Consider the following 16,748-nt stretch of genomic DNA (forward strand, 5'->3'; position numbering starts at 1 on the left):
TCTGAAAATGGGGTAAAGATAGACACTTTGATTTGGAAGATGCTAGTTTGGTTTGTGGAGAGAAGTTTAGTGTAGACCCTGGCCTCGAATGAAATTCACATTAGGTTTTCAAGCCACAGAATGGTACATGCTTTGAAAACACCACTGCCTTTTTTATGTATGTTTATCTTGTCCCTCTGCTTCTAAGAGATAATGGTCTTGGGTTGGACATCAAAGGTTGTATTGACCCCTGGTGCCAAGCCATCCAGCCATCCAGTCTGAGAGCAGGCTCTGGGCTCTCCTTCATACATACCATCTTTAATGGAGCAAAGCTTAGAATTACTGACCAGTCACAACTTTCTTTTCTGCCAGCTTTTCACATCCTCCACAACACCACCATTCAGTTTAAACTGGAAAAGATCCCTACAGAGAGAGAATCGGAGCTGACGTTCTCCCTTAGTCCAGATGATTTGGGAAGTTCTAGCATCATGAAAATCGAAGGAAAATTTGTCAATCCAGTTCAGGTAAGCAAGCCCATTCCTGATTTTTGTGTTAGTAATGTTTTGGCCTTTTATTTTACTTATTTATTTTTTGATTTTTGGGCCACACCCGGTACCACTCAGGGGTTACTCCTGGCTATGCGCTCAGAAATCACTCCTGGCTTGGGAGACCATTTGGGATGCCGGGGAATCAACTAAGGTTCGTCCTGGATCAGCCTCATGCAAGGCAAATGCTGTAACGCTGTGCTATCACTCTGGCTCCTTGGCCTTTTATTTTTTTTTATTTTTTTATTTTTATTTTTTTTTTTGGTTTTTGGGCCACACCCGGTGGTGCTCAGGGGTTACTCCTGGCTGTCTGCTCAGAAATAGCTCCTGGCAGGCACGGGGGAACCATATGGGACACCGGGATTTGAACCAACCACCTTTGGTCCTGGATCGGCTGCTTGCAAGGCAAACGCCGCTGTGCTATCTCTCTGGGCCTGGTCTTTTATTTTTATATTATGTCATGTATTTGTAGAAAATGATGACAGGAAAAAAGACTTAAATTCATAGGGAAAATTTTTTTTTTGGTTTTTGGATCACACCCGGCAGTGCTCAGAGTTACTCCTGGCTTTATGCTTAGAAATTGCTCCTGGCAGGCTCAGAGGACTATATGGAATGCCGAGATCCGACCTTCTGCATGCAAGGCAAACTCCTTACCTTCATGCTATCTCTCTGGTCCCAGGGAAATTGTTAATGCATGTTACTGTTGCTGATAACATGTTCCAGTAGACATGGGAAGCCTTTTAATTCATTAGTTATGTTTTATTGGGGCCACATCTGGTTCTGCTCAGGGCTTACTGGTGGTGAAAGGGGAACCTTATGTGGTGAGGATCTAAGCAGGGTTGGCTGTGTGTAAGGCAAATAAATGCCTTAACTCCTGGGCTAGCTCTCCAGCTCTATTTTTTTTTTTCTTTACACCAAGAGAGACTGAGACTTTTTTTTTGTTTTTATTTTTGTTTTCTATGTTTGTTTAGGGGTCACAGCGGGTGGCGCTCAGGGGTTCCTCCTGGTTCTCTCCTGGCAGGCTTGGGGAACCAGAGGGGATGTCGGGATTTGAACTGCGGTCTGTCCTGGGTCAGCCATCGGCAGTCTTTTTTTCTTTTTCTTTTTTTGTTTTTTTTTTTTTTGTTTGTTTCCAGCTCTATTTTTTTAAATTAAAATTTTCCTTTATCTTCTTTCTTTATTTATTTTTTTGCTTTGGAGCCATACTCATCTGTGTCAGGGCTATGAAAGAGTCTGATTGACAAATTCTTTACCTTCTATTTTTTTTTTTTTTTTGGATCATATTCAGTGGTGCTCAGAGGTTACTCCTTTAATGGCTCCAAATACTGTATTTCTACCCAGGGAAATGGGGTCTGGAGCAAGGGTCACTGCAGGAAATAGTACAAATAAAGCTGAGTGAAATAGGTATGGCAAGTAGCAGTCTGTCAAGTGTGCCAGATTGCAGTTTTTTTTTTTTTTTTTTGGTTTTTGGGCCACACCTGGCAGTGCTCAGGGGTTTCTCCTGGCTGTCTGCTCAGAAATAGCTCCTGGCAGGCACGGGGGACCATATGGGACATCGGGATTCGAACCAACCACCTTTGGTCCTGGATCGGCTGCTTGCATGGCAAACGCCGCTGCACTCTCTCCGGGCCCAGGTTGCAGTTTTTATTGAGTACAGAGACCACCCCTGGGCAGGGGGTTGAGGACAGTAGGCCTATCCTGAGCCAGTCCCACCGAGGTTTGCTTGATACATGCTAAGTCAGGAACATCTTTATTTTGGGTAAAACCAAGTAGTAAACAAACAAACAAACACAAATAAACCAGCAGTATTCTTTATTTTTAGGTGGAATCGAGTTGTAAGTTGTAAACCAATAACTCCTGGCTCTGCATTTAGGGATCACTCCTGGTGGGCTCGAGGGACGAAATGGGATGCTGGGGATCGAATCTGGGTTGGCTGCTTGCAGAGAAACCCCCTACCTGCTGTATTATCACTCTGTTCCCTTTCCAAAAATTTTCATATGTACCCTAAATTAGTGCTCCTAATGGAATTTACGCCAGATCCAGCAAACATCACCTCGGACATTGTCCATTTTCTTACTTAAAGGGATTATGCCTTACAAAATTAATTATTTAGCGACATCATCTACATTTTAATTCATGTCCTATTTTAGAGAGAGTGATCAGTCACGTGTAAAGCAAGAGTCCTACTTGCTGTACTACCTGCTTCAGCCCCCATATACTCCAAAACTTGAGTTCTAGCCCTAGCCCTGCCTGTTTTTTAGTCTGTTTGAATCAAGATTTAAATTAATATCACACATTGCATGTGTGTGGTCTGTCTTTTTGTTTTGTTTTGGGGCCACACCTGGTGATGCTTAGGGGTTACTCCTGGTTCTGCTCTTAGGAATCATTCCTGGAAGTGCTTGGGGGACCACTTGGGATGTCAGGGATTGAATCTGGTTCAGCCTCATGCAAAGCAAGCACCCTCCCCTTTGTACTATCGTCTTATTGTCTAGCATCATGTTTGTCTTGTAGGTCCTTGTGAAGCGAGCTTCTTTCTCAGACACCCCCACCTCCTCCCTAGGCCAGTGGCTGTTATGTTGTTAAAACTAGGTCAGGTGTCTAGTAAACTGTCCCACATTCTGGATTTGGTGTTTAGGGTATCACTTAGTATTTCCAGTCCGTCCTCATTAGTATAATGGTAGTATCACCGCCAGTCAATTAATATTTCCTTAAATTGTAACTTAACAAATACAGTTATCACTTGATTCAACTTGATTCAGGCTCTCTCTCTCTCTCTCTCTCTCTCTCTCTCTCTCTCTCTCTTTTATTTTTGGCTCCACCCAGCAATGCTCAGGTGTTACTCCTGGTTTGCTCTCAGGAATCACTCCTGGCAGTGCTTGGAGGACCATATTGGATGCTGGGTTATCGAACCCAGGTTGGCCACATGCAAGGCAAGCATCCTATTTATTGTACTGTTGATCCCAACCCCCTCTTTTTCTTTTTTTAGTCCCTTGTAGAACACGCCAGAGGTGAGACTGTGTAGTTCATACTGAATTATATCAGGAGCCACATAACTCTGCCGATCTTAGTGAAGCTGAAATTACGATAGTATTCAGGTAGCAAGAGCCTGATAGCTCTGTTGTAAAATTTCCTGCGACTCCTTCACTTCATGGTTTATTTCACTGTTGAACTTCGGTGGGATGAATCTTAGAATTTGAGGCTACAAAATGATTCACCCTCTTCACTTTCTGAGCATTGGATCACTTGGAAAGCAAGTGCTTTACTTTACCACTGAGGTATATCCCTGGCTCTGTGATCACTTTCTCTCGTTTCTTTACTTACCTGATTGGAATATCTTTGTTAAATAATCATTTCTGGGTGGGTGGGTGGGGGGGAGAGTGAGAGTGAGAGTGAGAGAGAGAGAGAGAGAGAGAGAGAGAGAGAGAGAGAGAGAGAAGAAGAGAAGAGAAGAGAAGAGGAGAGAGAGGGAGAGAGAGGAAAGAGAGAAGAGAGAGAAAGGAGATCAGAGGTCGAGAGAGAGAGAGAGATCAGAGCTCTAGAGAGAGAAAAAGAGATATCAGAGGTCTAGAGTGCATAGTCACACGTTTGAGTTTCCAAGTTTATTCTCTGCTTTCAGGGCCCTTTGAGCACCACCAGGTATAGCCCTAAGCTCCCCAGCTGCATCAAGTGTGACCTTGGTGGTATCTGAGTGCCACTGGGTCTGAGCAACACATGTCTCTAGGGCCTAGTATCGAACTGTCTTGCCCTTGAGATCCAGTTTCCCTAGGACTGACTGGCTCCAGGATACCTGGAATGTCCAGGTATCGGCATGGGCGTCCCCTCGCCCCTGTGGAGTAACTGAATTTTTCTCTTTGAATACAGGTGGTGTTAGCAAAGCATGTCTATGAGCAGGTTTTGCAGACTTTGGACAATCTCGTGTATAGCGAAGATCTGAATAAGTTTCCCGTCAGTCCCACTGCCTCCCCCTGCCCTAATTCTCCTCTGCCTTCCCTCAGTACCGGTGGAGAACCTTCCACTGAAAGGAAGGAGAATGGACTGTTCAGCCACTCCAGTTTTTCTAACTCTTCTCAAAAGTCCTTGTCTGTGAAGGAAGTCAGATCCTTTACTCAAGTGCAAGCCAACTTTTGCATCTCTGAGCTTCAAGTGCAGCTCAGCGGAGACCTGACGTTGGGCGCCCAGGGGCTCGTGAGCTTGAAGTTCCAGGACTTCGAGGTGGAGTTCACGAAAGACCATCCGCAGACATTGTCCATCCAGATTGCCCTGCGCTCCCTGCTGATGGAAGACCTGCTGGAGAAGAACCCCGACTCCAAATACAAGAACCTGATGGTGTCCCGGGGAGCCCCGAAGCCATCGAGTTTGGCCCAGAAGGAGTACCTCTCTCAATCTTGCCCTTCGGTGTCCAACGTGGAGTACCCTGACATGCCGCGCTCTCTCCCCTCCCACATGGAGGAGGCGCAGAATGTTTTCCAGCTGTATCAGAGACCTACCTCCGCCTCCCGGAAGAAGCAGAAGGAAGTCCAGGACAAGGACTGCCCCTTGACCCCACCGCCGTCTCCATCAGCAGAGGAGCCCAGGAGGCTTCCTGGAAAGAGTAAATTTGATGATTCCTTGGTCCACATCAACATATTCTTGGTGGACAAGAAGCATCCAGAGTTCTCGTCGATTTACAACCGGGTCAACCGGAGCATCGACGTTGACTTTAACTGCCTGGATGTGCTGATCACACTGCAGACCTGGGTAGTGATACTGGATTTCTTTGGAATCGGATCCACGGCAGACAACCATGCCATGAAGGCCCCTGCCGAGGATGCGCTCCAGAACGTGAGGTCAGAGTCAAGCGCTTTCCAGGAATCGGAGCTTCAGGATCCAGTCAACACCAAGCTTGATGTCAAGGTAGCATTTCTTTTTTTTGTTTTGTTTTTTTGTTTTTCGGTTTTTGGGTCACACCTGATGGTGCTCAGGGGTTACTTTTGGCTCAGAAGTCACTCTTGGCAGGCTCAGGGGACCATATTGGATGCCGGGATTCAAGCCACTGTCCGTCCTGTGTTGGACACATTGCACGGGTTGTGCTATCGCTCCGGCCCCATATTCTGGGTCTTTCTAATGTCCGATGGGGTAGACTGAGCATGTCTCAGTTTCAGGGTTCGTTCCACCTGGAGGCAGGAAAAAGAAATCATGTAAGTAATGCCTTGTCTTTCCTATGGGCTGTATAACTCAGTGGACTTAGTTTCTCTGAGCTTCATTTCTCCCGTTCCATCACCTCATTAGGCTAACTGAGCTCAGGTTCATTGGATAGTGGTTTCCAGCTGCCATTTGTGGGTCGGTGCTGGGTGCAGAAATTTCTTGCCGGCCCACGGGAAAGCTGCCGCTGCTTAACTAAACAGTCATGGAAACATGTAGTGGAAAACTTACTACTTAACTGCCCTGGGGGGACAGGCTGTTGGCCATTCCAGAGGCTAAAAAAAAGGTTGGAAACCACTAGCACAGAGTAGTAGCTACTTAAAAATGGTTTTATTTTAGTCATCATGCCCCCACTCACCCTGAAGGTCTTTGGTGTTTATGGAGGCCAGCAGCCCAGCTGCTGAGAATGAGGTCTTGGCCTGTCTGCTTCCGGTGCCTGGAGCTTGTGTTGCAACCAGCCCGGTGTTGCCACTGGCGGAGTGGACGCTTTCACCTCTTCCTCCCACACATGCTCCGTCTGTAAACGGAGGGTGTTCAGGGATGTCGTCCTGGTCAGGCTGTGAGGCTCAGTGAGATAATGTAGGGGAGCCCTTCCCCTTGGTCCCAGACTAATTCCTCAGAGAAGGCTGCCTGCTTGCTGCTTTTAATGCGGTGGTTGCAGTCCGGGAACTTGGTTGGGGCTCTTTGTAAACTGCAGTTACCCTTGTTGCACCCGTGGGGGCACACTTGCGCCATTCCTGAGCCCTGGTCACTTGCCGCGCTGACTGCTTTTGCAGGTTAGTGAAGGTCTTCAGCTCCTCGTCCCAGCCTCTGCTGGGGGTGATCATGAGGGGAGCCTGCTTTATCTGTGCCCACTTAGCTGACTGTAGATCCCCGCTTCCCTGCTTTCTCTAGAAATGGAAGAGAGAGTTGGTCAAGGACCAGGCTGCTCTCTGGCTGTGTCTGAAGGAATAGTTCAGGGTCCCTGCGCCCGGGTGTGGAGGGTCTTTGGACAAATTCATCCGGGTTGGAGAGGGTTGAGTGAGGTCTGGTGGGCTTTTACATATCAAAGGGATAGGTTTAAGAGAAGAAGGAAGTTGGGGGAGTGCCTATGTTTTGAGTTAATAGCTGGATGTCATCTTACAAGGCAGTGCTGGGAGACCGACCCTGGGATAGAGACCATGTGGGGTGCTGGGAAAAGAACCTGAGTCAGCTGTGTGCAATGCAAACACCCTATCTCTTGTGCTATCACTCTGTGGCCCCATGGTTTCTATTAAATTTTTATCCAGAGACATTAGTCATATGTATTGTTTTGCTTTGACTATTTTACTAGTTGGAATTTATTTAATGAATCTGTGACTAATTATAAAATAGGGCAGTGTTAAAGGTGATGCAAAAAAGGAGACTTTTTTTTTTTTTTTGAATTACAATTGTGCCTTACCTGGCATAAATTACCAGGCAGTTAATTCCTGATTCTGCCGAGGAAACCATATGTAGTGCTGGGAATGAACACGCAAGGCAAGGGCCTTCACCCATGTACTCTCTTCGCCTTGGAGAAAATACTTTCCAATGAAAAATGTTTCACCAACAAAGAATAGACAAGGCTGTCATATACTACAGATAATTGAGTTTTAGATGTTTTGGGGCTGTTGCAAGTCAGCCCCTGAAGAGGTTGACTGACGGAGGGATGGAGGATGAGGTCTTTCCCCTCCAGCTCAGAGCACGCGTCTGCCACCCCGTCCAGCCGATGGTTCTGAGGTGAAACGGCGGGTAAACAGCTCGCAGACAGTCAGGCTTGTGGAAATATTAGCTTTATTCAGTGGACAAGACTGAAGTCCAAAGTCTCAGCCTAAGTTCCAGCAAAAAAGCCTCTCGCCTTCCACAGATCCTTGTTTTTATCCCCCAGAATCAGGTACCACCCTAGGGTGGGGGTAGAATGCCAGGTCACACCTTAGGGTAGGGTACAATCACCAATCAGGGTAGGGTCAGTAACATAATAATCCCATAAAATGTTTACATACACAGCATGGGGCCACACTAGGAGGTGGGTAGAGTTCATTCCTAGTGGTACTTGGGCGACCAATGGGATGTCTGGAATTGAACCTGAGTCAGCTGTGTATAAGGCTAGCATCCTACTCACTTTATTGTTGCTCTTTCTCCAAAACTTGGATTTCATGTTGCCAGAGAGATTGTCCTTTCTTCTGACTCTCCTCTATAATGGTTTGGCCAAGAGAAGCTGAAGACTGACAACAAACACAGACTTACCTTGAAATTTTCTAAGTTTTTTTACTATATCTTTTGGATTTTGTTCTGTTGTTTGAAAATCTGAAAGCTCTTTTCTTTATCTTCTTTTTTTTTTTTTTGGCCACACCATTGATACTCGGGTTTACTCTTGGCTCTGTACTCAGGAATCTGTGCTGTTGGTGCTGGGGGATCTGATGGGATACTGGGGATTGAACCTGAGTCAGTGGTGTGCAAGCAAGCACCCTATCCACTGTACTATTGCTCCAGCCCAAAAGCTCTTGTCTTCTAGTAATATGTGGCTGAATTTTCATTTGTGTTTCTAGGTTCACTCCCTCTCTCTCGTGCTGAATAAGACCACCAGTGAGCTCGCTAAAGCGAATGTGTCCAAATTAGTGGCGCACCTGGAAATGATTGGTAAGTGGGGGGAGAGGGGAAAACCAAGTTTCCAAAATCTGGTAAGAATTGCTTTGTTTATTTAGTAAATCTGGCAAGAATTGGAATGTTGTTTTCCCCACACTAATTTTTTTTTTTTTTCGTTTTTGGGCTATACCCAGCAGTGTTTAGGGGTTATCCTGGCTCTGCACTCAGTAATTACTCCTGGCAGTTCTTGGTGGACCAGATGGGATGCCAGTGATCAAACCCGGGTTAGCCCTTGTGCAAGGCAAAAATGTCCTCCTTACAGTACTATCGATCTGTCCTCTTAAAATCTAATTGTAAGATGTGCTTTAGTGACTGTCTTTTTACTCTTGATCTGACATGGTTGGGTGGTGGTGATGGTGGTTCCTAACCACTAGTGCTTGGAGCAGGATTATCCGGACATCTTTTTAAATATTCACACACTCACTTCCTTCCTGCCAGGAATCTGGTTCTGTAGGTTGGGATGGGCCCCTGTGTTTTAATTTTATTTATTTATTTTTTGGGGCCACACCTGGCGGTGCTCAGGGGCTACATCTGCCTCTATTGGTAGACCAGGCAGTGCCACTCCTTGTGAAGCTTGGGAGCCATAGTGTGGCAAGGATCCAACTGGGACTGGCTGCAAACAACCCAAGTCCCTCCTATTATCTCTGGCCCCCTCTCTCTGTGTATTCTCATAAACTCTTGGATATTTTTGAGCCTGATATGGGGCGTTATATATCACAACGCCAAGGCATATTTCACACCATCTTTGGGCAGCCAGTGCTGATGCTCACTCCATCTTTATGACCTTCAAGAAGAACTTCCAGAGGGAGGGCCTGGTTTCAGGCAATTGGTCTTGTAGCAAAGCTGGCCTTCTTCCCAAGGAGGCTTTGTATGTTGGAATTGATTGCAGAACACAATGACTCTCTCCAGTAAGTTCAAACACAAGGGATTGATAAATGTGGAGGAAACATTCTTTCTGAAGCAAGTAGGCATGAAGGAAGGAGTACGCGGTGCTACAGTGATGGATGTAGTGAACAAAAACAGACTTTTGGGAGAGGAGTGTTTTTAAAATCAAGGTTTTATGCCTGGGAGACACAGCTTATCAACCTACCTCATTATAAGAACTGGAGCTTTATAGTCCAGAGATACCTGGGCTTGCTTTCATAGGGCTTTAAGAGTCGAAAGCCATTGTTCGTGTGTCAAAGCGGAGGTAGCGATGAGAGGACACATTTGCACCCCCAGCTACCCAGGACACTTGACATACAGATAATAAGTGCATGTCTTCCATTCAGTGGGAGAACTAGCACGCCAGATGTGCCCACTTGAGTTGTTGGCCTATGTTTCTAGTGACGATGGTGTAATTCATTTGATAGAAGCAGCAATCTGCAATCTAGGATATTCCCCTCTCTGTATTCACACTGTGTTAAGAATGATTCTTGGGGCCGGAGAGATAGCATGGAGGTAAGGCATTTGCCTTTCATGCAGGAGGTCATCGGTTCGAATCCCGGCGCCCCATATGGTCCCCTGTGCCTGCCAGGAGCAATTTCTGAGCCTGGAGCCAGGAATAACCCCTGAGCACTGCCAGGTGTGACCCAAAAACCAAAAAAAAAAAAAAAAAAAAAAAAGAATGATTCTTATACATTCACATGGCGGGGTGCTTGTTCCAGCACCCCTACTTTGTACTACCCACCTCCCTGCACTTCCTTATATTATTTCAGAATTTTAAATCTCTATGTAAATCTGGTGTCATATAGATCCTGGCTGCTACTGCTACATTTTCTTTCTTTTTTTTTTTTTTGACCACACTCCTAGTTAATCCCTGGAGCAGTTCCTGGCTTGGTGTTCCAGGTTTCTCCTTGGGGAACCATGTGCTCCTGGGGACTCCTGTATGCAAAATCTGTGTTCAAAGCCTACTGAAACATTTCTCTGGTGCCCAGTTTCTTGTTTCTGAGTTTTGTATTGGCTCATGTAACCAAATGTGGAAGTTGTGAAAAATTTGTTTTAAAATTAATTTATGGGGCCTCTGGCAATAGCACAGCAGGTTGGGCATTGGCCTTGCATATGGCCCACTGAGTTCGATTCCTGGCATTCTATATGGTCCCCCTGAGCTTGCTAGGGGTGATTCCTGAGTGCAGAGCCAGGAAGTAACTAACCCCTGAGCACCGCTGGGTGTGGCCCCAAAAGACAAAAAATTTAAAAAATATTAATTTATGGTTTATTTTCAGTAAATGTTGGATGTGGATATGTATTTTGTGTACCCTGGATCATGTAAAATAAATATTCTTTTGTTTGTTTGTTTGTTTTTGGGCCACACCTGGCAACACTCGAGTTTCTCCTGGTTCTGAGCTCAGAAATCGCTCCTGGCATACATGGGAGACCATATGGGATGCCGGAACTTGAACCACTGTCCCTTCTGGGTCGGCTGCATGCAAGGCAAATGCCCTACTGCTGTGCCTATCTCCGGTCCCAATGTAAAATATTCTTATGTGAAAGGGATCTTGAGTGGGAATAGTTTTTCAGAAGTCCTGATCTCAATTATTATGCTTTGCTTATATTATGCTTTCTTATGCTTTGGACACCAAATTATCTCTGACAAATTCTTTTTTCTTTCTTTATTTTATTTTTTTTGGCTTTTTTTTTTTGGGGGGGGGGTCACACCCAGCAGTGCTCAGGTGTTACTCCTGGTTCTATGCTCAGAAATCGCTCCTGGCAGGCTCAGGGGACCATATGGGATGCCAGGATTCGAACCACGGTCCTTCAGCCTGCAAGGCAAATGCCCTACCTCCATGCTATCTCTCCAGCCTCTCTTTTATTTATTTAATTAATTTTAATTTAATTTGATTTTTATTTTTGAGCCAAACTCTACAATGCTCAGGGGTTACTCCTGGCTCTGTATTCAGGGGATCAGATGGAATACCTGAGATTAAACCCAGATTGGCCATGTACCAGACATGCCCTATCAGACATACTAGGCCCATTTTTTCTTTTACTGTTTGCATTCATAGTACAATAGACAAACATTTTTTTTGGTTTTTGGGTCACACCCGGCAGCACTCAAGGGTTATTCCTGGCTCTACGCTCAGAAATTGCTCTTGGCAGGCTCGGGGGACCATATGGGATGCTGGGACTCGAATCACCATCCTTCTGCATGCAAGGCAAATGCACTACCTCCATGCTATCTCTCCGGCCCCAATAGACAAACTTGGCATTTTGATATTTCCCGAATAAAGGGTCTCAGGAATCTCAGATAATGTTTCTGTTTTTATTCTTTAAATATTCTTTTTTTTTTTTTTTTTTTTTTTTTGGTTTTTGGGCCACACCCGTTTGACGCTCAAGGGTTACTCCTGGCTATGAGCTCAGAAATCGCCCCTGGCTTGGGGGGACCATATGGGACGCCGGGGGATTGAACCGCGGTCCGTTCCTTGGCTAGCGCTTGTAAGGCAGACACCTTACCTCTAGCGCCACCTTCCCGGCCCTAAATATTCTTTAAATATTATATGCACTTAATTTTTTGCCTTGTAAATTCTCAATTGTGACATGGGAACATTATTTCGATCCTCTTGGGCTTCTGCATTGAGGCTATTGGAAATAATGTAGAAGCTATTTTTCTGGGTGTGTTGGCTATGAAAATGTCTTTGTGACCTTTACTTTGACTAGTGAAAAGTCTAAGGGTCTCAAACTCGAGGCCCGCAGGCCACAAACGGCCCTCCATACAACATTTTGTGGCCCTGCCCTAGAGGAATCTTTTTTTGTTTTGTTTTGTTTTAGTTGTTTGGGTCACACCTCCCCCCCCCCCCAATGTTCAAGGCTTACTACTGACTTTGCACTCAAGGATCACCCCGACTTTGCCTCCTGCGGCCCCCAGGTAAATTGAGTTTGAGACCCCTGGTCTAAGGCCTGTGTAGATCCCTTTTTTGTTCCAGACTATCTAAAACATGTGCCAAAGAAAGAGAAATAAGAGTGTGCTCTGATGTTCATCCCTAGAAGGAGACGTGGCCTCGCAGGGCAGCATCGGCAGCCTGTCCCTGAGCGACCTGACGCCCCATGGAGAGCTGTACCGGGAGCGCTTCACCACCAGCGGGGAGGAGGCGCTCATCTTCCAGACCTTTCGGTCAGTGCATCACCCTTGGACAGAATTGCTCACAGAATTGCTCACATTCTTCTTTTGGGTTGGCCCCACACATTGTGCTGCTTGATAATGTGTATGTGTGTGTGTGTTGGAATAACCTTGTGTTGTTAATTGAGGTACTAAATTGCATGATGCAATTTTTTTTTTATCCTGTCTAAACTTTCTCAAAACTTTCCATTTGACTTTATAAGACATCACTAAGTCAATCTAGGAATTAAAGAATGGTTTTTTCCAAAAGGCAGAAAGTTTGGAATGGGGATTTTTGGCCTTGTGCAGACAGAGATAATTTGCTATGCCTCCAGACATTCTGGTTTGGGATAGTACTTGGACTGAGTTGATTCTGATGTTCCACCAGAGTTGAGGAAATGGTTCTAATAGATGTTGGAGAGCTCTTTCTTTCATTTCAGGAGATGAATGTCATACTCTTCTGGGAATTTAGATGGTTTCTGTTATTTGATTCCCCATGGTTCTATAATTTGGTTCTAAAATAAAATAATTAGTATAATGCCTGGCACATAGTAGGTGCTCAGCAAATGTGAATTCATTTTCCCACTATGTCCCATAAAAATTTTTATGACATTAGGTTTTGTTAAACTAAAAACCACTGGTCAAAGCTTTCTAATTTATCTTTGAATGTCGGGTCTAGAACTCCAACCTAAATTTCATTCAAATATGAAGATTTTTTTTTCTTGCCTCCAGAAGGCAGATTTTTCCTGAAACATTGGTTCTGGTGTCTTAATTTTCTTGTTGCTTCTCCTCCTCCCCACTCTGGTGCCAGGGAGTGAACTCAGGGCCTTGCATAGTGCCAGACAAGTGCTCTGCCACTGAACAGCATCCCTTGACCCTGTTGCCTCACTCCCTTTATTATTTGTTCCATGATCTTATTTTATTATCTTTCAAATCCTTATTGTCACAATCTTGTCAGGACAGAATGGGCAGGAATAATTCTTCAATGAATGACCATGGAAAAGAAGCCCCCCATGACTTGTGCTCAGAAATCACTTTGACAGGTTTGGGGGACCATATAATGGTCCATATAATGATCCTGGACCACATAATGGACTAGGATGCCAGGGATCAAACCTGGGTTGGCCGTGTGCAAGGCAAATGTCTCCCCCTTTACCTCAGCTGGGCTATCGCTCTGGCCCTGTTGGCCTGTTTTTGACATCTGCTCTTGCAGAAGGTTCTAGTAGTTGAAGGTCAGAGGGAGCACACAGCTCTGCCTTGTGAACCTCACTGCGGTTTGCCACTTGAACAGTGTCATTGCGAGTCTGGAGCCATAGCACAGAGGATAGGGATCCTGCCTTGCAAGCATCTGGCCTAGGTTCGGCCCCCTGAGCCCAGAGTCTGGAGTAAGTCTGGATGGAGTAAGTTCTGAGCACTGCAGAAGTGTGGCCCAAGAACCAAAAACAACCAACCAAAAAACCACCACCAACAATACCTACCACAAAACCTTACAAACAAACAAGTCCCCAAACCCAACCCAAAGAAAGCAGTCACACTGTTCCCTGGGGAGGCCTGTCTGACAGCCTCAGCTGTTTTTGGTTCTGAACTTTGGTTTTGCTGCCTCCCTCACTGTCTGGCCCTTCCTCCTAGGTATGGACGCCCCGACCCTCTGCTCCGGAGAGAGCACGATGCCCGGGTGAGCCTGCAGATGGCCTCTGTGCAGTATGTGCATACACAGCGCTTCCAGGCCGAGGTGCTGGCCTTCATCCAGCACTTTACACAGCTGCAGGATGTGCTGGGGAGGCAGCGAGCGGCCATTGAGGGGCAGACGGTAGGTAGCTTCGACCCGGGGTAGTGGGGCAAATGGGTAGGTAGCCCCAACCTGGGCGGTTCTTCTAGCCCGACTGAGCAGTCAAACTGAGCCTGAGAGAGAGATCTGGCCAGTTGCACAGAAATAAGAAAGGTCACTTTGTGCTCACTGATGCCCGCCTGGGGATTGGTTGGCTGAGACACTTCATTGTGGTTGGGGAGATCATGATGTCTTGTTTTATGTACCTTGAAAGTTCTCTGTGCTTTTTTATTATTCTTTCTTTGAGCTACAACAGATGATGCTCAGGGGTCACTCCTGACTCTGCATTTAAAAATTACTCCTAGGAAACTCCAGGGTACCTTATAGGATGTTGTGGTTTGAACCCGGGTCAGCCATATACAAGGCAGTTGTACTATCACTTTAGCCCCGATTGCTTTGCCTTTTCTACAAGAGACATAGAAATTGGCCTCAGAGAACCTATCTGAGGAGCTTTTTTTTTTTTTTTTTTTTTTTTTTTTGTGGTTTTGGGTCATACCCGGCAGTGCTCAGGGGTTACTCCTGGCTCCATGCTCAGAAATTGCTCCTGGCAGGCACGAGGGACCATATGGGACGCTGGGATTCGAACCGATGACCTCTTGCATGAAAGGCAAACGCCTTACCTCCATGCTATCTCTCCAGCCCCGGGGAGCTTTTTTTTTTAATTAGCTAGAGGCTGGATCCCTTTTGCCTTGCATGTGGCTGACCCAGGTATGATCCCTGGCACCCCATATGGTTCCCTGAATACCACCAGGAGTGGTTCGAGCACAGAGCTAGGGGTAACTACTGAGCCCTGCCAAGTGTGGCCCTTGCCAAAATACACAGAACTAAAAAAAGGGACTAGAAAGTTCCAGACTTCTTATCTCATGGCCTCCTTAAATTCACACACACATTTCCCTGATACTTCCTTCCTAGGCCAAAAGAAACACTTGGTGTCTTTCTACTTACAGAACGATTTAGTCTAGATGACTTAATTGCAATATTCTTACAACATAGCCGGTGTTTGAAAAGAGATTTTTAAAGCTATAACCCATAAAAGAAAGAACAATATTATTTCATTCATTTTTTAAAAACATTTTTTAATTATAACAATGTGATTTACCCAGCTGTTCATAAAACAGTTATTTTAGGCATTCAATATTCCAACATTCATCCTACCACCAGTGTGACCTTCCCTTCACCAGTGGCCCCAGTTTCCTACCCATTACCCTGTCCTGCCTCTTTGCAGGCACGGACACATTTATTTCATATTGTTTGTTTACAACACAAAACTTAGATCAATGAGAGCAATTTGTAATTGTTATATGCATGGTGTGACTAAAGTTATTGTCTAAGGATTTACTGGACTGTGGTTGGTGCTGGTTGAGTCTTCTGCATTACTATTTTGGCTCACTGACCTTGGTGGTTCCCTGGGCACCATCCCATCAGGTTCATTGTGATCCTACTGGACTGACACTGTGATGAAATTTTGAGGTGTTGCATGGCTGCATGTGGCCACATGGTTCGGGATCTATAGATCTGTGCTATGGCTCCAGCCTCACAATGATACTGTTCAAGTGGCAAACCACAGTGGGGTTCACGAGGCAGAGCTGCGTGCTCTCTCTGACCTTCAGCTACTAGAACCTTCTGCAAGGGCAGTTGTCAAAAACGGGCCAACAGGGCCAGAGCGATAGCCCAGATAAGGTAAAGGGGCCCCCATTTGGGTCCCAAAATATTCCAATGAGGCTGCAGGTGAAAATTGTGTAGATAATTGCAGACTAAGGGGCCAGCCAGTAGGACAGGAGTGGACACAGGAAGGAAGCAGTGTCAGAAGGGGCCATTGTTGGAGAAAAGTTGAGGAACAGTGTGAGGCTGAAGACTGTTTTGTATACTTAAAGTGATGAAGATGATGATGGTGGTGGTGGTGATGATGATGGTGGCCATACCCAACTGTGCTCAGGACTTACTCCTGATTCTGCACTCAGGAATTATTCCTGAAGTTGCTGGGGGACCATATGGAATCCAGGGACTACAAGGCAAATGCCCTTCTTACAGTACTCTCTCCAGCCTCTAAAATAATTATTCTTCCACACTTGGTATGGGCATTATTGCCATGTAAGGAAATGATATCCTATCCTATAACCGATTAATGGGGTTTAATTTTCTAGGATCAGCAGAAAGGAAACCTCTTTCTTTTTAATTTTAGTTCATTAAATATTTTTTGAATCAACCTAAAAGAAGCAGAAGGTTAAAGGACATTTTTTTGTTTTGTTTTGAATGGGTGCTTGAGTACTTTCAAGCAAAGGTCATCTCCAGGAAGGATCTTTAATTCTTGCTGTTTGAAGTAGATTTACAGAGAGCCAAAGACTTCCTTTATTTGCTCATAACAGTAAGAAGCTATTTTGTTTGAAATTCAAATTCTTTTCTCCTAAGTTGGTCCTGGAAACAGGTGGTAATATCTCCTCCTGACTGTGAGATTTATTTGCTTTTGTGTTTTGGGCCACACATGGTGGTGCTTTAG

The 16,748-nt window shown here is 45.4% G+C and overlaps 1 protein-coding gene across 1 annotated transcript in view; it reads left to right on the top strand.

The window, feature by feature from the left end:
• The window catches only part of VPS13D (vacuolar protein sorting 13 homolog D), a 279,559-nt gene that overhangs the window by 53,340 nt on the left and 209,471 nt on the right, over positions 1–16,748 (top strand). The window contains exons 20-24 of the mRNA XM_049775406.1: positions 352–503; positions 4,386–5,417; positions 8,252–8,342; positions 12,312–12,438; positions 14,053–14,233. Of these exons, the coding sequence (XP_049631363.1) occupies positions 352–503; positions 4,386–5,417; positions 8,252–8,342; positions 12,312–12,438; positions 14,053–14,233 (1,583 nt within the window). The remainder of the gene's footprint in view (positions 1–351; positions 504–4,385; positions 5,418–8,251; positions 8,343–12,311; positions 12,439–14,052; positions 14,234–16,748) is intronic.

This window comes from Suncus etruscus, chromosome 6 (assembly GCF_024139225.1).
Source record: "Suncus etruscus isolate mSunEtr1 chromosome 6, mSunEtr1.pri.cur, whole genome shotgun sequence".
NCBI classification, from domain to species: domain Eukaryota; kingdom Metazoa; phylum Chordata; class Mammalia; order Eulipotyphla; family Soricidae; genus Suncus; species Suncus etruscus.